Source organism: Rhinolophus sinicus, linkage group LG06 (assembly GCF_036562045.2).
Source record: "Rhinolophus sinicus isolate RSC01 linkage group LG06, ASM3656204v1, whole genome shotgun sequence".
Lineage (NCBI taxonomy): Eukaryota > Metazoa > Chordata > Mammalia > Chiroptera > Rhinolophidae > Rhinolophus > Rhinolophus sinicus.
Genome location: NC_133756.1, coordinates 36,736,306 through 36,763,639, shown reverse-complemented (window position 1 = coordinate 36,763,639; position 27,334 = coordinate 36,736,306). Strand labels below are relative to the sequence as shown.

The window sequence follows — 27,334 nt, the reverse complement described above, 5'->3', positions numbered from 1 at the left end:
TTGCAAAAATCATGATCACTATTTAGCTCCTTAAATACAGGGAAGTCGACAGATGGATGCTAACTTGCATTTATATTCAAAATTAGACAAGGAATTTGGAGTCTTACCTCCGTCCCTGCTGCCATTTGGAAATGGCAATATCACGCTCACTGCCTCCAATTCAAATTATCTTCATATTGCACATCTCATGATTTCTGGGAAAAGCTCGAGTGTCTCTCCCCCATGCCAGCTATTGCTTACAGGGCTTGATTTCGTAATATCATAATCACCGCACTGTCAGTAGTAAATTACAGGAAATCATAGTCCACTAACCAACGTAAGGCATCTGAAACCTATATTAGCCTAGTAAAAATAATTGAGTATTATTAGACTCATAAAAATGAATTTTAAAATAATCAAAGAGAACTGTGTAAAATGACTTAAATCCCATTTTAATAAGTAATTTTGTAAATTTTCCTGATTATAAAAAGTTGGAGAAATTCAGTATTTTATTTTATAAGAGAAAACGAAAGTGTAATTTAAGTGAGTTTTTAGATCATTTCAGAAAAGGCCCAGAACACTTTCTGGAAGATGGTAACTGGTCAAATATATTTAATTATTGAATGAGGTGGGGGGCTGAAAGAGCTAGATAAAACCTTTCCAATTGTTTATAAAAAGAAGAAAAAAAGAATTAGCCACATGTTTTTCTTAAAGACAACTGAATTGAAAATACAATTTTATACCTTTCAGTCAAACACACTGAAATCTAACTGATGTCACTAGAATAACAAGAATTCATTTTTACATGTTGCAAATTTAGAAATTGAAGTAATTTAGACAGGAGTTAGGATAAAGTTTACTAAGAAAACGAACAAAGTAAACAAGCTTGCCAGGATGTTTTATCTATGAGATAAAACATGAGCTTTATCTATGTGCTTAAATCATTTTCCAGCTCATTCTTCCTCATCCCTTCTCAGCATTTGTTGAGAGCTCACTCTGTGGGTGTATTAGTTTTCTACGGTAGCTCTCTATCAAATTACTACAAACTTGGTGGCTTAAAACAACACAGATTTCTCTTACAGTTTTGTTGGTAAGAAGCCTGACATGGGTCTCATTGGGCTAATATCACAATGTCCACAGGGCTGAATTGTTTTCTGGAAGCTCTGAAGGAGAATTGGAGACTGGCTTCCTTGCCTTTTCAGTTTCTAGAGGCCATCCACCTACATTCCCTAACTCATGCCTCCCTTCCTCCATCTTCAAAACCAGCAACACTATACCGTGTTTCCTGAAAAATAAGACCTACCCGAAAATAAGCCCCTGTTAAGATCTCAGCCAGACGGACGCATTTAGTATGTTAACACAAAGTTCCAGAAGAAGATGACATGACTGTATTTGAATAAAAGTAGATTGTTGTACATGAAAATAATAAGACATCCCCTGAAAATAAGCCCTAGTGGAGCACAAATTAATATAAGGCCCGGTCTTATTTTCGGGGAAACATGGTATCTCTCTGACCATTCTTCTGCAGTCACATCTCCCTCTGACTACAGCTAGAAAAGATTCTAAGACAGTATCAAGGACGCATGTGATGCAATGCATTGAACCCACCCAGATAATCCAGGACAATCTCTTGTCTCAAGGTCTTTAACTTTCCTCACATCTGCAAAGTCCCTTCTGCCTTGGGTGATAACATGTTCACAGGTTCTAGGGACTGGACCTGCATATAGTTTTTTTTTTTTTTTTAAGGGGGGAGCACCTGCATACCACAATTGGAAGCAGTGTTCAATTCACAGGACTGTGCGCCATCATCAAAAGATATTAATGTCGATATATTTATTTTAAATAATTTTGGTGTATAATAAGTGAGTATAATAAATTCATATTTGTTAATGGAGGGAATGATCAACTTCATTTAAAAGCTTTCCTAAATCATTTGAAATGTTTTTTATATACATAAAATTTTTTAAATAATTTAATGATTTTTTAATAGTAAATTATTGTTAATTTACTATTAATACTATTGTAAATTTACTATTAATTTACTAGTAATAATTCCATTGCCTTCCATAAGTCTATGTATGTATTGTACATAATTTAGTTATAACAGTATAACTTTATATATAGTACTATCTTATATTCTGTTCTTTTCACTTAATTCTTATATCTACCATATTTCCCCGAAAATAAGACCTAGCTGGACAATCAGCTCTAATGCAACTTTTGGAGCAAAAATTTATATGAGACCCAGTATTATATTATATTGTATTATATTATACTACATTACGTTACATTATATATTATATAAGACCCGGTCTTATATTATAGTCAAATAAGACCGGATATGATATTAATTTTTGCTCCAAAAGACGCATTAGAGCTGATTATCTGGCTAAGTCTTATTTTCGGGGAAACACAGTACTATTATGTGAGCAGGATATATTATTCTATTTTTATACACTTAATTCTTATATATATTATCATGTAAACTAAATATACTAACTATCCTAGTCCTTATACAAGGGAGAAGAACAAACAGAAAACACAGGGAAGCTTGGACAGTGCGGAGGCTCTGTTTTAGCAAGTGCACGTATCCTCTGCAAGATTGCTCTTTCTGATCAGCCTCATAATGAGCTGGTCAAGGGAGCGTTGAGACAAACAAAGAATAAAATATTTGTGTTTTATTAAGCTTTATTCCTGATGTTAGAGATTTTTGTGTGTACAGTTTCTTACTAGTGTAGATAATGCTTCACTGAACATTCAATTGTTTGTACAGCTCTTTTTTGCTGTTATTGAATAAATCCCTTAGAAAAAAAAATCCTTAGAAAGAAACTATGGACTCAGAATAAATGGCTACCTGCTCGTCTACCTATTCCCCTCTTCTTATTTATTTATAGAACCATAATTTTGTTTTGGTATTAGGTGGTAATTTGGTCAAGGACCTTGTGTTTAGACCCAGGGGATGAATTTGTCCTATAAGCCAGACCTGCACATTTCCGTCTCCTTGGCAAGTGATTGGTTTAAGAATTACCTGTGACTCAACTCTGTCCAATAAGACCAAGTCGACGTTTTTAATAGATGGTGAGGGTTTGATCAGAGCTGGGATTTAAGCTGCTGAATCTGTGATGTGTTGACATTTATAGGCACCATCTGGATGTCTGCTATTACTGTAATTCAGGTGAACTAGGATGAGATTGGAATATAGCAAAAGGCATTGCAGAGGACCAAGCAAAAGGAGGATTCAAAGATGACTGACATGATGGGCCAGGGTGACTGTGTGAGAATGAGTGTCATTGTTGGGATTGCAGGTTTGTGGCCAGGTGTTTGGATGCTCAGGGATGTTGACTTTAATTTGGGATATGTGACCAGAGGACAGAACATTCAAATGCTTATGGGCCTCAAAAGAGACAGTGGTTGCAGTAGAAATGTACTGTGAGCAACAAATACAAGCCCCATATATAATTTAAAATTTTCTAGTAGCGACATTTTTAGAAAAACTAAACCAAAACAAGTGATATTCATTTTAGTAACATGTTTTATTTAACACAACACATCAAAAATATATTTTCATGATAAAATCACAACCTATCCCAATATCTCAATTTGATCTGGCCACATTTCAAGTGCTTAGTAGCAGTGCACCCAGAAAGATGAATTTCAGAACCAGTTATAAAAGTCAGCACCATTCTTTGCTTGAGAAGGTGAACCCATGTTTGGATTGTTCCTGCCTTTATTTTATTTTTATTTTTTTGTTACTATGAACGACACCGTGATGAGCAGTCATGTACACAACTTCTGGTGCAGGAATTTGGGACAGTATGTTCTGAGGAGTAGGATAGCTGGGAGGGAGCAGATGAACTAGTGCCCAGTCATAAGGTGGCTGTGCCAGTTCACACTCTCGCTCGTGGTGTGTAGAAGAGGCCTCATCATTCCACATCCTTACTAACATTTGGAAAAGTCACATTTCATTTTTCATCAAACTAGTGGGTGTAAAATGGTTTCTTCATTTTTCGCAATTTGCATTCTTCTGATGATAAATGCACTTGAATATTTTTTCAGATGCATATCAACCTTCATTTACTCTCTTCTGTGGAAATCACAAATATTTATTCATTCAAACATAAATGTATATGTCTCAGACTCTTATATTCTTATATATATCATACAATGTATTTATTCACAAACATTAATTGAGCACTGTCTGCCAAATACTGGTCTAGGTACATACTGTGAATATACTTGTGGGTGAGAGAAATAGTCACAAATCCTGCCCTCATGGAGTTTACAGTCTAGTGTGTGTATGTGGCGAGGAGGGAGAGACAAAGAAGTAAAATACCACATGTCATATCGTGTTAGTGAATCTGGGTTTAAGTCTGGCTCAGATATTTTGCATCATTAAACCTTGGTTCCTGCAACTGTGAAAAGGAGACGATAATGATATCTATCTTATATCGTTTATTAAATGCATATCAAGAACTTGACACAGTGCCTGAAAAATTGTAAGGATTCAGAAAGTATTATTTTCTTGCTTGTACTTTTTCTCAGTAATTTTTTTTTCAGTTAAAACTATTGAAGATTGAGATTAAATATGTTTTGATTTTGCTGAAATGTTGACTTTCATTTTATCAACCTAATAGTGTTTTCTGCAAAAAGCCAGAAGACTTTGGCTAATTTTGAGATGTATTACTTTCAAACCTCTTAAATCCCAAGCAACAAGAGCCTGAGAACATGCACTTTCTAAAAAGCTGCATCATGTCAAATAGCCAAAAATGTGGGAACATCCGTAGGAATGTCTTATATAATTCAGAGCTGTGTTCATGAGCACAAACGTTGCTTGATTTCATCATTTCAGTATCACCACCAAGTTATTGTGAACTATGTGCAAAGTGCTGTGTAGAGGAGATGCATATGACCTTATTAATATTTGGAACAATTGTTTGTCCTTCTTTCTTAGATAATGATGTTGAAAATGATCTTCAATCAGACATCAGTTGAGCACTGTAAGACGCACCCAGAAAAGCAGAAAGAATGCAACTTGTTCTTAATAGCTGTCCGCCTGGCTTCACTGAACCAGATCTTGGATCCCTGGGTTTATCTGCTGCTAAGAAAGATCCTTCTTCGAAAGTTTTGCCAGGTAGCAAATGCTGTCTCCAGCTGCTCCAGTGATGGACAGAAAGGGCAGCCTATCTCATTATCCAATGAAATAATGCAGACAGGAGCATGAAAGAGAACACTTAATCAACTTGCATGTTCACAGCTTTTAGCAACAAATAGCCCTAAACCTTACTGTGAATTTAGGCATCTCTGGCATGCCACTGTTGATGCATTGAAGCAGAATTTTTGCTAGAAGGCTAAATGGTCTCAGCATAGGTAATCCCCAATGTGCCAAAAGTATTGAAACACAAACAAAGGAAAATATATTAATACCAGTCTAGTGTTTTAGGGTCTCTGCCATTTGTAGCTCAGTATGTGATTACTTATGAGATGAAAACATACTTTATAAATGGTCTTGGTCTGTGGTAGGGGTGGGATAGGGATAAATATTCTAGTATACTGAGTACATGGGGCATTTAATGCATAGATCATCAAAGACAAGGCAACGGTTTGTTTTTGTTCAGTCCTTAGTCTTCTGTGTTCTCTTTTACTCTTTCTCTCTGTGTCACTCTTTTTCACCTTACTTTTTTCAAATAGTTGAATTAGGATAAAAAAATATAATGTATACACAATATTCATTGGTACTGATGTTTAAATATTGTTCTATATGTAAATTAGCTGCTAACTTACAAAGTTTAAGTTTTGATTGGGTTGGTAATTAGGTTTATTTATTATCTGAATGAGAGCCAATTCCATTTATTTTAAATGTGACAGGACTTGTGACTATTTAAATTGCTAAGTATTCTTCCTTTTGAGTATATTTTTAATTCCTACAAGCATGGAAAAGATTCATGAAACTGATCTTGAGAGTCAGTGAAGTGATTTTTCAGAATGATATTTAAGGACTGATTTAAGCACTAAATATAGGTACTCTGGTTAATTATGTTCCCTGATTTTTCCACCTAAACGATTCTCCAGTCGTTTGGATATTTACATACTAACTTTGATTCTCAGACCAATAAAATTTTAAAGGTTCGATAAAGACTTTCCATAGTTTGGCCTATTTATTTGATAAGAAAATTAATAATATTGAACCCCTCACTGCACTTTCTTTGCCCTCTTCTCAAAGTAGCTCTATCTAAATATTTATTATTAAATGTTTTTCTTATATAGTTTGCACGTACACAAACCTTGGTAGCTAAACTTTATGTCTTTTAGACACTAATAGAGCGCTACATTAAGTTTGAGAATTGCACTTTAAAAAAATCTCCCCAAAGAACACAACCATCTCTTAAGTTAGACCTAAGTTAGACCTACACAAAATATTCTTTGATTTCTAGGGAGCATTCATTTTGCAAACTCCTTCACATTTTTCTCATGAAGATTTTAATTTTCAGTTTCCTGCTTTCCCAGTTTTAAACAAAAATGAGATTTATTTATATTTCTTTATAGTAACTACATTTTTCTTTGAGTTTAGTAGCCATTTGGGGAAGAATTAATTTTAACAGGTACAATAAATCTATTAGGTTAATTTGTACACCAGCCTAGGTCAATCAGGAGTAATGAGTTTAAATGACCGTGTCAAACTGAGTGAGAGGACAAGATCTGCTGGGAGTGCTTATGTAATTCATAATGGTTCTACTAGTCTAGGTTTTGGGGAAAAAAATGATAAATAACCTATACTAAAACACCATGATAAAATCTCTCTATGCCATAAAGTTAGATTATCCCACAGGTCACCTCACAGGGGATGAGGCAAAGCTATCTACTTCAGGAAAGAAAGGGCACTTAAATGACCTTGTAATAGAAAGGCTTTGCCACTTGAGTGGTCCTATGACCCTAGGTTATAATCAGATAAACACTCATACAGTGTGGATTCAAGTAGTGTGTGATTGGGTTATTTCTTGCAGCACCTAGTACAGCACTTGGAATATAGAAAGTGTTCAATATTGGTTTAGTGAATGAATGAATGAATGAATGAATAAACCAAATGCACATCGGTAAGGCACCCACCATATTGTTGAAGTGCTTTATGTCACTACAGTGCGTCAAGCTGATAAAGTGAACGATCTCTGCTTATTTAATTACAGAAATGTGAATTTATCTTCAAATGTGTAATGTCATATTGCTGTACAACAGAGTGCTTTATTTGTATTAATAATTTAAGAGACTGATAAATCCAAATGGTAATGGAGATTACTGTCAAAGAAATATCCAACCACAGAAATACATACAGACAGAAAGAGTCTGAAACTTATTCTTAACCACAAAATAAATTCCTGTCCCGGGATACCTGGTAGAAATGGATGGATGGCAAGTTTTGGACAAGTTTGAAGAGGAGGTAGAAAAGGAAGAAATTATGTAAATGGCATTTGATTTTTGTTATCTAGACAGCCATTTGTTAGTCCAGGTAAAACCAGGTAAGAAATACAAGTCCTGAATGATTTTAGCCTTTGGGTGATAGTTGAGATTTCAGAGACTTGTGCAGATGCCCTAGATGTGGTTAGGAAGTGGGCATCTAAAGTCACTGTAGAAGAGTATGTGTATTTCCAAGTTTAAGTTCATTGGCCTTCAAATTCTGTCTCATATTTTATATATATATATATATATATATATGTATATATATATATATATATATATACACACACACACGTATATACATATATATGTATATATACATATATACATATATGTATATATACATACATGTATATATATGTATATACAAATGTGTATGTATATGTATATATATACAAGAGTAAATGCATGCATAAATTATGACAATTCCTAAACTTCACAATATTGGTTTAAAAAAATAGAGACCCTAGGAAACCACATGGAAAGAACTGAATGAGTGCAATGTAGAAATATATGTAAAATAAGCTATCGCAGATTTGACAAACTTGTCCTGATTTTCTAAATAATGAAATTGTACAGCCGTGCTGTGTCATAGAAGAGAATGATGCTATCTGATAAGAATGGTTAACTTTTCAATTAAATTAGGTATGGTGCATATCTTTAAAATATTTTAAATTGAAGAAAAATATGTGTTATATCAAGATTTACCAAATTTGCCTATTGCTGTATACCAAGATATTTTAAGTAAATGTGTTTAATTACGCCAGATTTAAATGACTATAAATTAAAAAGTACGCATATATTTCTACTTAATTCTTTCTTATTTTATAAAAGATTTTTTGACCATGTTATAGAAAAAATTGCAAACTGAAAATTCTAAAATATTGTTTTTAAAAGGTCATCAATCTGCCACAGTATGCTAATATTAAATTTTCAAGTGAATTAGGCTTTTTATTTATTTAATATTTTTTATATTTTTGTTGGTTTGGACCCCAAATTAGTAACTGATTTTCAGTATTCCCCACAATAATAATTATTTAATAGTTCTTTTGTATTAGGATTAAGTTGGAGACAGAAAATAGAAAATTTCATGCTTTGCAATTTTAGGCACATACATTGCCTATTTATTTTCATACTTTAACCCCAAAAACATCTCTTGAAATATACAAGGTACTGGAAGATGAGTGACACAGAGAGACAGCAGAGTATTTATTACTACAAACATAATAAAAGCTTAATATGGAATAATGAAAATTTCTATGATTTACCTATATAAAAAGTTTAGACCATCAACCATGTCAAATCTTCACAGCTGCTTGTTTATTGCTGGTATTGTGCTCATATATGTCTCAAAATCTCTAAAACTGAGGTCTAAATAAATGTACAGAAATGTTCAATGAATGAGATTACATCATTTAAAAAATAAAGAATATTTAATATTGTGGCTCAGTCTATAGGACTGTTTTCTGAGTTACAATGAAATGCTAAGAGGTGACATATATCTGTGATACTTCACATAGCTTGTGATAGAGCCAATGTAAAAGTTTAAAAATCAGTCTAAAACTCACATGTACATTTGTTAAGGAGCTAATATCAGTTCAATATTCTAAGCCCACTAACAGGTGGTGATTACATGTGAAGCATGAAGCAGAGAAGTAGGGAACATTTTAAAATAAAATTTCATTATATTGGTATCATTTATATAGATACTAATTTCATACAAAAGTTCATATTCATCTGAATTACTCCAACTGAAATGGTTTTAATTTTATGATGAATTCATATCTATGGTTAGCAACTAAAATTTTGCACAGGTCTTCTCTGAATGTCGTTTTTGATTGAATTCACATGGACTAAAACTGAACAAATTTTAAAAAGGGTAGTGTAGGGTGACTGTTCTCAAAGTGACAAAGAGAAAACTGAGACTGCACATCTCTATGAAAGACTTTAATAAGTCTAGAATTATATTTTTTGTTTTAAAAAAGAGATCAACAATTAGTTTCAAGTCATATGGAAAGATATCTTCAAAACATGCTACTTAACATATCTGTTCTCACTCACCCCTATTCTCTTTTAAGGAATGAAAGAGCACACAATTTTTATTTTATAGATCCTCTATTTCATAATTCCTAAAATGAGGATTATATTTAAAGGCTTATAATTTATACAAGTTGAGTTGTAAATCATTACATTACCATACCATAAGCCAAGTACATTTTGATTCTTTAGAAATACAATTCAATCAGACATATACCATATTCATTTATATATCACACATTTTTTTTTATTGAGACTGAAAATTATTTTATTTTTAGGAGTATTACATCAGTTTCATATCATAAGCAGCCCAAATACCTCCTGGATTACACATTTCTTCTTTAGGAACATGACTTTACCCCCCAGGCCCCTTGCCTCCAACCTATTTATTCATTTTCTCATGGAGAAAAAGTAACAGAAATATTTACTATTGATGAAGCTGGGATTGTTTTTTAAGAGGAAAGAGAATGGCCTCATATTTCTAATATGCTAATACCCTAATACCCTAAACAGATCTGAGTCTGTTTTTTGATAAATCTCTTTGATGAAAGAAACAATTTTATTATGGGAATGAAGATAAGAAAAGATATCACCATCAGGAATAAATCAGCATTTTCAGGCTTTTTGAGCATTTTGAAGATGATTCCACCTGTGAAATTATTTTCAAATGTGCAACTCTTAATTTCTTTTGTCAGTTGCTTTAGAATTAGAATATTTTGGCCTTGTAATTAAAGTGAATCAGATAGCTAGCCAAAAGCTAGCTAATCACCAAACTTGAACAGTTACTCGAAAAGAATTTCTTTATATAGCTTTTAGTTCCTGCAATGTTAAGCAGAGAAAATGCATATGACTTACTGATACAATTTAATGTTTTTCCACCTTTTGAAAGGATGCTTATGTGGAGTAAGCATGGAGGTGGAATAGAGAACATAGGAAAATATGGGGGAAAACCTGTACATTTCCAACCCTGTTAGAAATCTTCATCCTTTTAGGCCATTCCACAGAAGCAAAGAGGGAGGGACCACATTTATCTTTATACACTTAAGCGTCCTAGGACAAAGTGAGGAGTAGCCAGTATTCTTTTTTGTAAGAGCAGGTGTTAAGCTCACTCAAGTCATCACTGACTGCTAAACACTCTTCTCCCTCTTCTTTCACCAAATGGTTTTGTACAAGTAGCATAAAGTTGAGCATCTCTTTAAACAAACAAATTAAAACTAAGCAATAATTATCTTGATCTGTTTACAACAAATGAAAATAAGGACTATTTATGTAGTGCGTCTAAGTAAGAACTGAAATCATTGGCACTTCAGTCAGTGATGTCAACTCAGTATAGAAAGCATATTTCTGCCCACCTCGCCTACTCAGCATCCCATCTCTACACACTTGGTTAAGTGGAAAAGTATACTTTTGTCACTTCTATGTAAAGTTTTTTGGGAAGTTACCTTAAGTATATTTAACTACATCATCCAGTATGTTTTAAAGGCTGGTCTTCAATATTGTGGAGACAAAGAATCAAAGAGACTCTGAAAAGCACATCAGAATTTTGATGGCACTCAGGTCATAGCTAGTCTGTGTATTTAATAAATGTATATTATTTATGTTGTGTGTGTCAATGGAAAATAAAGTTGAATGTTCTGAAATGTCCCTGTCTTTTCTTCCTGATGCCAACTAACATCAGGAACTTTATACTTGTAGTTATATTAAATATTTTGCTGAAATCCTGTTTGAAGAGCTTTGTCAAAATAAGAGCACGATGCAGTGCTATCTGGAACAATTAAATCATTTTGTTTTGTATCCCATAATCACATACAGTTCAAATTATTATTGATGTGCTATACATCTGAGAGGTGCTTTTTTTCCTGTTTTCAGCATGGTACTTAGCCATGTTATAATGCCAGAATTTTTGTTTTTAATACAAAAGCACATTTATAAATTATTCTAAACTTAGTTCTCCCTCTTTCTTGTGGATCCTAGTGTAATCTACAGGCAGTCCACATAAGAATTGCCCTTGCATATAGTCAGAGCCTTTAACAGTCTTGTACCGGGGTGTTGGTATGAACTGATTACTAGTAGAGACAAATGTTGTGTTTCCCCACTACCCCATTTCATATGCTCATTCAGGTCTCCCTACCTCTTCCTTCTTCAGTTAAAGGAGTTTGTAGAATGTAGATTGAGAAACCAAGCTCATTAAAAGTAGCATGTTGAGTTTGCCTTCCTTTCCCCTAATAATGGGCATTTAGGGAGAGCTCTGTCCTAAGCCTTCAACCAGATATTATCATCTCTACATTTTTTGCTCCATAGCAATTCAGGTAAACACAAATATGACTACCTTTCAGTTGGCCAGAAATGTCCACCACACTGCTTGTGAACCTCATGCCATGAAATGAGACATTGCCTAGTTTTATGTCCTTGGGGGGTATGGGGTCAGATATCTTTGGGGGCCATTGTGCTCCCCTAAAACAGTCTTGGGTAAATCCAGTTTGGAGGGTGGGTACTCAGAATCCAAGCCTGAATACTAGGCTTATTCTTTCCTTCAACATGTATTTGTTGTGTACCCATATGTGCCAAGCATTCTGGTACGTGTCAAGACATAAAGATTACAAGACAAGACAAAACAAAACAAAACACACCCAACTTTCAACAGATTTATAATCTAGTAGGGGAATAAGATATAATTTGATCAGAGCTGTGATTCGAGTAAGCATATGGTACTATGAGAGCATGTGGGGAGGTGATGCTAAAATAGGAAACGGTATCCTGTAGGAAGTGACATTTAATCTGCATTTTGAAGAAAGGGGTAGGTGTTAACCAGAAAGGGGAGGGCATTTCAGGATACTTTTTCACTTCACGTGCTGCCCAAAGCACTACAGTTTCCACTTCTAGTGGCCCTGTGGGAAGTATGGTTTTCAATAGAGCCTATCTCTGTAACCTTACAGCGTGGGCAAAAGTGGCATGGCCTTAGAGCAGGATTTCTTAACCTCAGCATTATTGACACATCGGGCCGGATAATTCTTTGTTGTTGGGGGCTGTCCTGCACATGGTAGGCTGTTAGCAGCACCTATGACTTCTATCCACTGCCAATAATACCTCTAGATGTGACCATCAAAAATGTCACCAGACATTGCCAAATGTACATTGGGGACATAATTACTCCCCCTGGAGAACCTCTGTCTTAGAGCAAGGGCTCTGGCCACCAAGAGGGTGCTCTATGTCAGGACAAGGCCATCTGTGGGATGTGGGTCCTGACAGGCACCCTCCTGGCGTTTCCCGAGGCAGCAGCCTGCACAAAAATGTGGCAGTGCCACTCCAACAATGCCTGGATCACCACAGGCCCTGATCCACTTCCATAATCACATAAACCTATTCATAGAGGAAGGGGTACAATTTCTTAGAAAGTATCATCTTTCTATTGTTTCATCCAATCCCTATTTTGTTCATGATAAGAGACCCTAGGGTTATATATCTCTCAAAGGTATATCGAAAGAGAGTAAATGCATTTCTCCCAGGACTTTTAAAAATCTGTTATAATTCCTCTTAATTAAGTTTGCATTTCTGGACAGGTGCCTTAGTAAGAGAAAAGTAGTTTACCAAACTCTGTCTTTGACGGGATTTTTGCACATTTGATACGTGTAACAGAGCTGTAGCAGCTTTGTTTAATCTGAAGGATTTTTATCAAAGTGTGGTCAAATTTGGCGTAAAGGTCTCTATTGGTTTGTGCCTTTCTCAGTTCATGCCAGTCTGTAGTATCTCCAGTATAGGGCTATTACATACCGTACACGCTGATGACAGAATTCAACTCATGCGCTCTATAACTGACACTTAAACTCTGCTTTGTATGGAATGGGAAGCAGAAAACTTAAACCCTAAATATGACCTAAAAATAAAATTAGAGCAAGCGTATTCATTAGTCTGTAAATTTCTGAGGCCAAGTAAGAAAGGACTATGGATAATCAGTGTTTATGCCTAAATCCTTATGCAATTAAACAAAAAGGCTTTGAATATAATATACAAGGTTATCTGGATATGATTCTGAAAAGGACATGGGAAGAAAATAATTCTGAAACCACTACCACCAGTTGAGGTCTTTTATACCAGGTAGAACACTGGTTCTCAATCATTTTGGGATCAGAGAGCCGTCTGATGAGCTGATGAAAGGTATGAATTGCCTCTTCCCAAAAAGCACAGAGAATTTTTACACAGTGTTAGAGATGGTATAGCCCTCCTGAAGTCTGACTTTGGAAGTCTTGGAAATTTATGGACACAGGGTAAGAAGTCTCACTTGTGAGAGAGTCATTGTGATTCCAGGAATTTCGCAAGTTTCCATGTTTGGTTAGAAAGCTAAAATCTAAAACTGGAGCTAAGTCAACATAATTGTTTCCTTGTGAATGCCAAAATTCCTTGACATTTCACTATATTCCCATAATAGTAAATCAACATAATCGGGTATAATTATTAAATAGACCTACAATCATTTTTAAAAATTGCTATCATGTGTGGAAAAGAAATAACACAATCCCAACCAGAAGAGGAGCAATATTCACCGAAAACAGGTCTAAAGTGAAAGGACTGTTTTATAAGAAAAATTTACAATTTGTCCAATGACACATCTGTCTTACAACAAAGACCATGTTTCAGTTTTTGACTTGTGCTAACCCAGCAAGAAAGATTTAAAATGAAGCTATTCAAAAGTCAATTTAAAAAATCACTCCACTTGGAAAAAATACAATTCACTATACACAAACCGACTAAACAGTTAGAATGTAACTTTCTGTTACATGGATATATGGAAACATATATTTACACTGTTGCATGCACTACACCTTTACATTGCTGTTTAGAATGAATGCAGCAAGGATGAGCTTATTGATTTTTCCTTCAGTGAGAATGCAAGGCATACACTTACAGACCTTACAAATGTAAAATTAATGATGCTTTAAGCCAACACTTAACAGCTCTTAGTAGAATGCTGTATTGATGTTTATAGTTTTTATTTCTCTAGAGGGAAAAGTCTGGAGCAATTAATGACATTTGTCTTTGCATTTCTCTTGCCTTATTGAGGAAGATGGAAATGAGATCTTTGAGTACTAAAGGTTTTGTCTATTGGAAACAACTCTTTGATACCAAAGCATCCAACATTCTGAATGTGTGTACATAAACTGGACAGCTATACAAGGTGTGCATGAAATTGCAGTTTGATTTTCATGAGTCAATGGTTTGGACTCTTCTTAGAAGATCTATGAAAAGCCATTTTTATGGATCAAAGACTTAAACATAAGACCTGAAACAATAAACTGCATAGAAGAAAACATAGGTACTAAACTTATGGACCTTGGGTTCAAGGAGCATTTTATGAATTTGACTGCAAAAGGAAGTAAAAGCTAAAATAAATGAATGGGACTATATCAAACTTAAAAGCTTCTGCACAACAAAAGAAACCATCGACAAAATAAAGAGGCAACCAACTGAATGGGAGATTTTTGCAAACAGTTTCTCCAATAAAGGGCTAATATCCAAAATATACAAGGAACTCATACAACTCAACAACAAAAAAACAAACAACCCAATTGAAAAATGGGCAGAGGACCTGAAGAGACATTTCTCCAAAGAGGACATACAAATGGCAAATAGACACATGATAAAATGCTCAACATCCCTAATCATCAGAGAAATGCAAATGAAAACCACAATGAGATTTCACCTCACCCCAGTTAGAATGGCTATCATCAACAAGACAAATACTAACAAGTGTTGGAGAGGCTGTGGAGAAAAAGGAACCCTCATACACTGTTGGTGGGAATGCAGACTGGTGCAGCCGCCATGGAAGGCAGTGTGGAGGTTCCTCAAAAAATTATGAATAGAATTTACGATATGACCCAGCAATCCCTCTCCTGGGTATCTACCCCAAAAATCTGAAAACAGGGGCCGGCCCGGTGGCTCAGGTGGTTAGAGCTCCATGCTCCTAACTCCGAGGGCTGTTGGTTCAATTCCCACATGGGCCAGTGGGCTCTCAACCACAAGGTTGCCGGTTCAAGTCCCGCAAGGGATGGTGGGCTGTGCCCCCTGCAACTAGAAAACAGCAACTGGACCTGGAGCTGAGCTGCGCCCTCCATAACTAAGACTGTAAAGGACAACAACTTGAAGCTGAATGGCACCCTCCACAACTAAGATTGAAAGGACAACAACTTGACTTGGAAAAAAGGCCTGGAAGTACACACTGTTCCCCAATAAAGTCCTGTTCCCCTTCCCCAATAAAATCTAAAAAAAAAAAAAAAAAAAAATCTGAAAACATTTATCCATAAAGACAAGTGTGCTCCAATGTTCATTGCAGCTTTATTTATGGTGGCTAAGACATGGAAACTATCAAAATGTCCTTCGATAGATCAATGGATAAAGAAGTTGTGGTATATATACACAATGGAATACTATTTGGCGGTAAGAAAAGATGAGATAGGACCATTTGTGAGAACTTAGCGAAATAAGTCAGACAGAAAAAGCAGAGAACCATATGATTTCACTGATATGTGGTATATAAACCAAAAACAACAAAAGAACAAGACAAACAAATGAGAAACAAAAACTCATAGACACAGACAATAGTTTAGTGGTTACCAGAGGGGAAGGGGGAACGGGGGTGGTAGATGAAGGTAAAGGGGATCAAATATATGGTGATGAAAGCAGAACTGACTGGGTGGTGAACACACAATGGGATTTATAGATGATGTAGTACAGAATTGTACACCTGAAATCTATGTAACTTTACCAACAATTGTCACCCAAATAAACTTTAATTAAAAAAAAAAAAGAAAAAGAAAAGCCATTTTTAGAGGAAAAGCAATTATGCTTTGTTATTTTTCAACATTTCTTAGCCATTAATTTTTCATTTCTTTTTCTTTTTCTTTTTTTGCCTAACACCTTTATTTTTAACAATTGCAGTGACAAAATTTTTACTTGAAAACATTTTTTTACTTGGACAAAATTTTTACTTGAAAAATTTTGGAGAAATAATATTGACTTATTGCCAAGCTCTGAAGGGGAACCACTGCTTTAAATGTTATACAGCCTTAATTAGACATGCATGGCTCTTATCCTTATCCCAGAGTTTCTCCCACCATGGTCACTTTGAATATTCCTGCTACTTTCCCTCAACAGAATTATCATTGACAGCTGAAATAATTAATTTTGTTAATATTTAACCATTATTAAGAGATTGTATGTTTAATTTAAAATATTTTAAAGTATTTTTAAAACCCAGTCATTTCACCCAAATGCTCTCTAAAGCATTGAGTCATAATGAAAGAGAAAAACTTCCAGAATTGGACAAGGAGTCACATCACGTATGTCCAATTATCTGATTTTCTATTCTTTGGTTATTTGCCCTTGACAAGTCAGTAAAACCTCACTGGACTTGAATTTTCTCATCAGCGCAGGATTATTGGGATTAAATTAAACAATGAAGACAAGGACACTTTTGAAAGCATTATACAAGTTACAAGTTAATGGTTAACCGAATTTTATTATCCTCATTTCATTAATGGAATAGCACTAAAAATTAATTTTGATTTTCTCTAACGACTATGGTACAGTCTTGCTAATAATTGAGTACTAGGCATTCATCAGAACATGCAAGTGATATTAGAAGATTGGTTCTGGTTCCACATAGGGAAAGATACATAGCTTCTTTTAGGTTTAGTTGCCTCATCTGTACAATCAAGGGTTGGTCTGTATGGTATCTTTCTAACCGGAAAAAAAGAAACAGAAAAACACGACTCCTTTTTCTCTGGAATGTCATGCAGCTCATCTTGTCAGCTAAACACAGACAAGTTTTTTCTTCTGAATCTTGACAAATAGCTCAGAGCAAGGCCCGTAAAATGTTTCTGTTCTTTTTTTCTTTAAAAACAATTTTTAGGTCCCCATTCCCCCTCTACTATGCGATTGTTCTCTTTTCTCAACCAAATTGCAAGATCCTTGAATCCAGGGGCTATGCCTTCCATTTGTTAAGTTTTTCTACCTCATTTGTCTTTGCTTCTCATCCAAACTACAAAATCCTATACTTTTTGTTGTTAGCTGATGGATCTTATTTACTTCTTTATTTTTGGCTCAGGAAATATCATAAAAAAGATTAGATTATGTAGATTTTCATATACTTCAGCTTATCAATGTGTGTGTGTGTCCGTTATATCTCAAATGTGTATTTCTTTTCTTAGTAAGTTTTATTTTTTAATCATAACATTATGTACATACCTTCAAAAAGTCAAATAGTGCTAAAAGCTTATCATGGAACCCACACTCTTCATTCTAACTCTACCCCCACTACTTTCAGCTTTGTAGTGGAGAGTATTAGCTATCTTGCAAGCAAATGGTTGCACAGAAAGGCTGCACTCCCACTTCCTGCCAGGCCTCTGGGTTTTCCTGAAAGCTAAGAGTTTAATCACAATTTGAGTTACTAAGTGTGCATCTTTTTTAGCCCTTTGGTTTTTGTTTCTTTATTGTATTTTCATTTACACTTCCTCTCCTGCTTGTAAGGTAACTCAAGAGCAGGTTTACTGAAAAGCTGAAAAGCAAAAGTACTCTTGCTTCCTAATTACGGAGAAACTCCTAGAAGAATCTGTAAGCTACTGGACAGAAGAGAGGAAGAGCAGGCCCTTTGTTAGCAGTGAAACCATTCTGTTTATCGATTCTTCCTGATTAATTTTGAAATTTGTTCTTCTTCCTGCAAAATACAATGCAATTTCGGAGTGGAGCATATTTTGTTTGTAAGAAAGAGAAAAATTCCTGTGTCCTGTTTTGGAGTCTGTCTTTTCTTGTTGCTAGCAAGAAACATCTGTTTGAGGGGTGGCCGGATGGCTCAGTTGGTTAGAGCACGAGCTCTTAACAACAAGGTTGCCGGTTTGATTCCCACATGGGCCAGTGAACTGCACCCTCCATCAGTAGATTGAAAACAATGGCTTGAGCTTGGAGCTGAGCCGCAAGTCGACGGCTGGTTGCCTCATTGGTTGGAGCACTAGTGCTCATAACACCAAGGTCGCCAGTTCAAGTCCCACATGGGCCCTCCACAACTAGATTGAAAACAACAACTTGACATCCTGGGAAAAACACACTGTTCCCCAATATTCCCCAATAATTTAAAAAAAAAAAATTCCTAATGTTTTCTATCATCATTATTATTTTTTAAAAAGTCTGTTTGCTGTATTGGACATTTTTTTTAATTCATTCACTAGTTTTCTCTTCACCTGGCTGCTCTGATTTGCTCAGAATTAGTCAGTCTGATTAGAACAGCACAGAACATTCTGCCCAAGGGAATAAAATCTCAGCATCTCCAATGCTTTAATTCTATTGTTATCACTAAATAACTTTAAAAGGCAACCTACTCAGTCATACCTGTATAACTTTTAAAAAAAATGATACACCTTGGAGTTTATCTTTGGTCTCATTTTGCACATTATCTTTTGGCATTTCAATATATTTGCAATAATAGCCAACAGTTCTCAGGTATCTCAGGGATCAGTTTACTCAGAATGGGTGCAACCTAATTATATATAAATATCTATCTATTTATTTATTTATTTATTTATTTATTTATTTATTTATTTATTTTTACTAATCTGGAGTTATTTAAACCAAATCATTGCTTAGGGAAAATGAGTCATTGCTTAGGGAAAATGTTTGAAAGATGAAGTCCCTCCTGCCTACCAACTTTGGTATAATTCGCATTAGACATGGAACCCGGAGATCTTTATAATGGTTTATTAATAATAACATAATTTTTAAAATAATGTAATTTATGGACATCATTGCATTAGAGTAAGTTTTAATAAAAGAATGGGTTCAGAAAAAAATTTTAAATAACAATGATTACATTGCTTGAAATTTCTTGATGGGAGACACCATTCTCCATTTCATCAGATGGAGGATAGCCCACTCAAACGTAGTAACTATCTTTCTCTATTGCTCAACACAACCATTTGAAAAGGAAAGAGGGACATCTTTGGAGAAAGGCAAGAGGAAACTAGGATGCCAACTAGATTAGTAGGCTCTTCTTTCGGATGAGAAGTGTCATGGTCATTTTACCTTCAGCAGGATGGAAATATGTGTTTTGGAGTCAGATACGGGATCAAACTTTAAGACAATAGCTGTGGAACTTGAAAGTAATTCCTTAAATTCTCTAAGATTTTTATATCCTTATATGAAGACTTGGAATTTTTGCACTTACTTTATAAGGTACTCTGAGGATTAATGATATAAATATACCAGAAGAGTGGTGGGTACAGTAAATACGCAAGAGGCATTGTTACTGATGTTGTGTTAGTAGTGGTATAGTAGCCACAACAGCACTATTAATTGCTTGAGGAATCCATAAACCGTATTGGCAACGTGGAAAAGACATCCCAACCTCTGTACTAATTCCTTAATATTATGTTGGGAGACCCAAACATATATCATTGTGTTTGAGAGGATGGGAACTAAAATTAGACTAAATTTGGTGGGACAGCTTAGTTCTGTTTATTTATTAGTAGGCTGATCTTAATCAAGCTGACAATCTTTCTAAACCTCATTTTCTTTAGCTATAAATGAAGATAATTATATCTAAAGTTAAATTTATTACAAACATTCAATGAAATAATGCATACAAATGCTCATCTAGTGCCTGGCACATAACAAATACTCAATAAATGGCTGTTATTATGTCATTATAAATTATCATTAATATTAAAGTCAAGCTTGGAAGACATAAGTTGGCTCAGTTTCCAACTGAGGTTGAATGTCTTCACAAGCATACAAATTTTATCCAAACTTCTCAAGACTTAGGGTAAAAAGTAAGGATGTAGAACAACTCATAAGAAGAACAACTAATAACAAACAGCAAAATAAAGACATTTAATTAAGTTATGTTTCTGGCTTAAGTGTATGTCTTTATGAGATTAAGAAATGATTCCAGTAGCACAAAAGAGGCATTTTGTTTTATTCATTGATTCATTCATTCATTTTCCAGTTTTATTGAGATTAATTGAAATAGAGCACTGTATTAAAGTTGTACAACTGAACGATTTGATATATGTATATATTGCAAAATGATCACCACAATAAGTCTAGTTAGCATCCATTACTTCACATAGTTATAATTTTTTTTTTCATGTGATGAGAACTTTTAAGATTTGCTTTCTTAGCAACTCTCAAATATAGTCGCGTGCCATACAACTATGTTTCGGGAAAAGATGGACCACATAAAAAACAGTGGTCCCATAAGATTGTAATGGAGCTGAAAAATTCCTGTTGCTTAGTGATGTGGTAGCCGTTTAACATTGTAGCATAATGTATTGCTGACATATTTATGGTGTGCTGGTATAAACAAGCCTACTGCATTGCCCTTTCTATAAAAATATAGCACATACAATTATGTATATAGTACGTAATACTTGGTAATGATAATAAATGGCTATGTTATTGGTTTATGTATTTACTATACTATACTTTTAATCAGTATTTTATAATTGAGTGTTCTCTTTCTACTTATTGCTATAAAACAGTATTGCTGTAAAGCAGCAGCCTCATATTTTGTGTCCCTTGATTGCATCATTTTCTCTTGTGCTTGATTTAATCTCATGCTGTTTTATAAATTTAGTGTAGCCTAGGTGTGCAGTGTTTATAAAGTCTGCAGCAGTGTACATCATGTCCTAGCTTTCACATTCACTCCCCACGCACTGCCTCACCCAGAGCAACTTATATTCCTGCAAGATCCTTTCAGATAGGTGTCCTATACATGTGTACCATGTTTTAGTCTTTATACTGTGTTTTACTGTACCTCTCATGTTTAGATACCCAAGGACTTACTGTTGTGTTACAACTGCCTACAATACAGTAAGAAACATGCTACGTACAGGTTTGTAGCCTAAGAGAAATAGGCTGTACCATATGGTCAGGGGGTGTCGTAGGCTGTACCACCTACCTTTGTGTAAGTGCACTCTGTGATGTTCACACAATGACTAAATTGCTTAACGATACGTTTTTCAAAATGTATCCCTGTCATTAAGTGGCTCATGACTGTATAAAGACAGTATTGCCAACTATAGTTACTGTGCTGTATGTTACATTTCCCAGAACTTACCTTATATCTGCAAGTTTGTACCTTTTGACCACCACCATCACCTATGTCCCTCACCCCCCACCTCTGGCAACCACCAGTTTGTTTTCTGTTTTATGAGTTTGCTTTCTTTAGATTCACATAAATGTGAGATCATACAGTATTTTCTCTGTCTTATTTCACTTAGCACAATGCTCTCAAGATCCATTCATGTTGTTGCAAATGGCAGGATTTTTTTTTATGGCTAAATAATATTTTATTATACATATCTCACGTTTTCTTTTTTTCTTTCTTTCTTTTTTTTTTTTTTTTTTTTTTTAAGTAGGGCTCAGCTCACAGTAGCCGATGTGGGACTCAAACCGCAACCTTGGTTATTAACACCAGGCTCTAACCAACTGAGCTAACCGGCCGCCCCTATCTCACATTTTCTTATCAACTCATCTGTCGGTGAACACTTAGGTTGTTTCTATTATAAAGAATGCTGTCATGAACATGGGGTGCTTTTAGCTCTTCAAGATAGTGATTTCATTTCTTTCAGATATATAACCAGATGTAGGATACTGGATCATATGGTAATTCTATTTTTAATTTTTTGAGGAACCCAGTAGAGGTATTTTGAAGTCCCTGTAACAACTTCCTCAAGTGGAACCCAGAAAAATAAATAATAACTTATGTACGCAGAGAGGTGAATCTCAGGATGGCAGTTCTTGTCTGAGAAACAACAAATAGGATCTGGTCAAATTCGTTAATAATGTTTTCTCACCACTTTCTAATATAAACTGGTATAACATATGCCCACCACCTCAAATTCCTCATGTGCAAAGGACTGTGGGGATGATGATTTTTTAGTTTATAGGATGGCTATAAATAGTAGAAGAGATAATGTATGCAAACTACTTGGTATACATGCCAAGTTTCTTCATCATCATCATCACCATCATCATCATTTCTTGTGCAAAATTCTCAAAGATTTACTAAGGTCCAAGCAGACCAATAATTTATTTCTGGGGAACCTAAGGTCATTTACTTTTCTCTAACTGTGAAGTCATTAATAAATAGAACAACCAGAGAATTTTTGCACTGTGATGCATTGGGGAAAAACAATAAAAAGGGGCATTAAATCAGTTTAAATTACAATAGAAGTGATATTTTTCTTTTCAGTATTTGGAATGATAACAATAACAATTTAGTCCTTAGTGGAACTGTTACATCTCTGGTGATTACTATATCTACAAGAAATAAATGAGAATCAGACTATTTGTGTTGGATTTTGATAGATTTTTGGTCATTGATTAAATGAGTGACTGCTTGATTTATTTAGTCATTCACACATCTTTAATGAGACCCTACCATGTGGGTCTAGGTCCTGGGGGACTGAAGTTGATCATTCATAGATTCCAGATTTAAGATTCTCTGATTCTTCAGGGGAAGTATCGATTTTCATTCATTACATTTATGACTTAAATATTTTCCCCAAAGGGTAAATAGTGCTACTTTTTGTTTTCATACTAATTAGAATATATATTCATGTATAAAATTCAAGCAATGCAGAAGAACACAAAGACCAAAGAAAAATTCCATATACTCCATCACTCAAAGTTAAGCATTGTAAATGTCTTAATATCCTTTTAAACACTTGTCTTTGCAAGTTTCTCCTCAAACCTGGCTGCATCTAAGAATCATGGGATTTCCCCAAAAGTTTGAAGGAGTGTGACATGAAATAGAGATTTACACTATTTGCCCTGATTTATAGGGAAAAAACTACAAAGAGAAAGATTTTGACCTAATCTAAAGAGAAGCCAAATCCACATAGTCTAAGGTGGAAAGGCCCACCTTAGGAAGTAATGAGTTTCGTATCACTACAAATCTTCAAGCAAATACTAGGAAATCACTAGGAAGTTTGCTTTAGAAGGAGGAATACAAACATTTTCTTCAAGGCTTCTTCCAACTCATGATTCTAGGATTTTATGTGTCAAACTAGTCATGAAATGGTAACAATATTTGAAATGGTGTGAAAGAAAGAAATTTGTCTGAATTTAGCTGTTGATCTTAGTGCTCTGCTTCAAACCCCTTCACGTGTGGTTTATATACCCCTTTCTGTGACATTAACTGAATTAACTGAGTTGTTATTGGATGTAATCTCAAAGATTGCCTTTCAAAGTGTCTATGTTCATCTTAACAGTTTACAACATTTTTTGAAAACTCTACTTAGAGAAAAAAAACAAAAACGTTACAAAAAAGAGCAACAACAATTATTTTCCAATTAAATCAGAATATCTTGTGGGCATTATTACCAGTGACTTTAGTAGCTGGAGTATCAGATTGTCTTCATTGAATAGGAAAGACTGCCAAGAATATAAATTTGGTCAAACTCAGCTTATGACCACTTTTACTATGTATAAAACATATATTTTAGAAGAATAAAATAACATGAATAATATTCATCAATTTTTGTACATTACCAACCCTATTTAGTTTATGTGTTTGTTTGTTTTTTTAATTTTTATGACCAGGAAAAAAGAAATATAATTTAAAATATAGAAACAAATGATTCAATAGATATTTAGGGAAGCTCTAACAATTTGAAGTAACTATGAGGAACCAATGCCATTACATAAATAGGAAGTGTGGGGTTTTTCATTTTGTTTTGTTTTTAATCAACAGAGGAATTATTCTGAAAGAAAGACATTATTTCATTTCAGAGGGTGGAACAGAATATTGGTCATGTTTTCCAGTTAAAGCAACCCTAAAGGAAACATACTACTTATTTATCCAACGTGATCTTTAACAGGGTTAGAAATAGTCACCTCTTTGAAATACAGAATCAGACAATGACATCCTTGTTGCAAGTGTTGAAATTACTACCATCATTAACTGCTTCCTGAAGACATCATTTCAGCGTGCCACTGCAACCTGAAAGGTTTATAACATCATTGATAAGAAGGCAGTGAGTTTCCTTATGTAAAGTTTGGAGTCTTAAAGACATAGATTTGAAGGTTGGTTCCTGACTTACGAGCTGTGTGACTGGGCAGTTTGCTAATCTCTTTCCGCCTCTGTTTACTCACCTACAAATTAAAGATAATTATATCTGTCTTATAGGGTGGTGAAAGGAAATAAAATAATATATGTACCAGGCACAGTAAGAACTCAATAATTTATAGCCCATATTAACATGAAAGAACACTATTTTCCTTTACAAAACTACATTTATGTTACCTTCAGGAATACTATTAGTTATAATTGTGATAATAAAACAATAAAATACTGATAATCAAACTTGAATTATTTTTATAATTTCTAAAGCCTTTTAACATCTATAGATTTATTTGATCAAACCTTTTAGATAGGTTAGGGAAGTATTGTTATTATTCTCGCATTATAGATTAAAAAATTAAGACTGAGATTAGGTGTGTAGAAACTTCCAATTATAAAATAAATAAGTCATAATGATGTAAGGTACAGCATGGTGACTTATTGTTAATAATACTGTATTATATATTTGAAAGTTGCTAAGAGAGTAGGACTTAAAAGTTCTTATCACAAGAAAACAATTTTTAACTGTGGTGATGGATATGTTAAAAACAAGTCAACTGAGAAATTTTTAAAGATCTCACAGGCTTTATTTAATGATTCATGAATCAGTGTGGGGACAGAGCCAGGAGTGCAGTTTCCAGGCTCTCGCCATCATGTGGAAAGGTGCTGGCTCAGGTAGTAAATGGCCATCAACTGTGATTGGATGGCCATCAGCTGTGGCTAGTTGGCCGTCAGCTGTAACCAGTGAGCCACTGGCCATGAATATAACTGCCGTGGCTACGCTAGCAGAAAATAGGGGCTAGCAAGAAGATGGTGGCTGGCAAGTGTGGATTGCAGTTAGGACGGCGGGTTGCGGACAGTGTGGCTCCTGTTTCCTGTGTTTCCAACCCAGCCACCAGCAAGACTATAGTGGTATGACTCCCCTATCTATGGCTCCGTGGGTGTTCCTTTTTGGCCTCATCATATCCTGCGTTCTTAGGTAGGGAGCGGGACCAGAGACCCCGCATGCCTCCCTGCCTGACAATCAGGCAGCATCCCCTTTAGCAGACAGAAAAGAGCTCCGAGGAGCTGGAGATGAAAGGACTTTATAGGCTGAAAGGGGGCAAGAAACAGAAATTATTATCAAAGGGTGAATGGTTTCAGACAAGGTCATCTTTTAGCAGGAGGCAAAGGATCTAGCTGGTGGATTAGCTCACTAGTGCTGACCAGATAATTCCAGATAGACTGGTTAAAGGTTACATTCCTGGGAGAGGCTGAAACTGCAATTAGGTTGACTATGATGTCTTGGTTTGTTGACTTGCAGCTTAACACAAGTGACTCCATTGGGGCCTGTTGTCTCTTTTTTTGAACAGATGTTAACTACGCTTATTATGTTGTACACCCGAAGCAATATTATGTGTCAATTATATCTTTAAAAAAAAAAACCCTAAGTGTAGTGTTTGGACTTTGGAGGTAAACTTGAGCTCAGCTGCCATCTCCACACTTGCATGAGAGTGAGTTTCTGACCACTTCTAAACCTCAGTTTTCTCCCTGGGAGAGTGGAGGTAATAGCAGTATCCTTAAAACTCTTGGATGTGTCCCCAGTGCCCACTGTACAAAGCCTGAATGTGTTCACTTATTCAAAGCTCTCAGTCCTAGCTGGTCCCAACCCACTTTTCCAGGTTTACCTGCCAACACTGATCCCAGCCTTTTGGGAATGCTTTCCCCAAACAGATTATGCACTTTCATGATTCTGTTCCTACTGTTTTCTTTGCTTGAATGTTCTTCTTAATTGAAAAAAATTCTACTCATTCATTAAGGTCCAGCTCAAATGACAGCTGCTTAAGAATTCTTTCCTGACGCCCGATTTAGAATTAACAACTCCCTCTCTAGTGTGTCCATAATACCTTATACATGCCTCCGTGATTACTTCTCACTGCTTGACTTGTGTTATAGTCAGCTGTGCATTCTTCTAGCTCCTCTACTGAACTGCTAGCTCCTTGAAAGAGAGACCACATCCTTTTAATCTTCATGTCCCAGACCCTCCCATTTCCTGTTCTCCAGACTCTCAACCTCCAAGCCAGTAAAGACTCTAAAGTGTAGACAAAGAGTAGACACAGACATATCTTTTAAATGGATTTTACTGACCACAGTACAAATAGGAATAAAAAATGTAAGGATATCCAAGAAGAGGTTTTAGCTGAAAAAAATTAAGGCTTATAGACCTTACCGCAGTGCATGTTTCAACAATTAGTTGTTAACTATAATAAGGGATGGAAGTTGGAGATGACAGTGTCCACATTTTGGGCATGCATATTATTCAGAATGCCTCTCATCCCTTTCCAGTAAAGGTCGCTTGGCACTAGCACCAGCAGAATATTAAACTGGACAGACTATAGTCACAGTGAATGCAACACTCCTTACTCTCATGTTAAGTTTATAAAGTAATGTGAAGGGAAATCCTTGTCTGTGTTGATTTACATGTTTGTGAAATGGCTTTAAGTAGGGAATGGCAGGCTAAGCAGTGATGGTCCAGGCTAGCAGAGAGAAGGGCAGCTGCAGTTAGCAGGGTGGTGTGAGGAACAGAGCAGCCTTTGGTATATGGTCTAAGTAGTCTGAGTTCTGGATCCCACACGCTTGCTCCTAAGCCCTTTGGGTCACATAGTCAAGGAGTCAGAGGCTGATAAAGAGTGAAAAACACTTCCTTTCCAAGAACTGAGAGCCTTTCAAGAGAAACAAATTCAGACCACCTCCTTTCACATGCAAGGAAACTGAGTT

General features: G+C 35.3%; 1 protein-coding gene across 1 annotated transcript in view; it reads left to right on the top strand.

Annotated features, from left to right (window-relative positions):
* PTGER3 (prostaglandin E receptor 3) overlaps positions 1–27,334 on the top strand; it is an 86,741-nt gene that overhangs the window by 25,956 nt on the left and 33,451 nt on the right. The window contains exon 2 of the mRNA XM_019727751.2: positions 4,931–5,110. Coding sequence (XP_019583310.2) covers positions 4,931–5,110 — 180 coding nt within the window. The remainder of the gene's footprint in view (positions 1–4,930; positions 5,111–27,334) is intronic.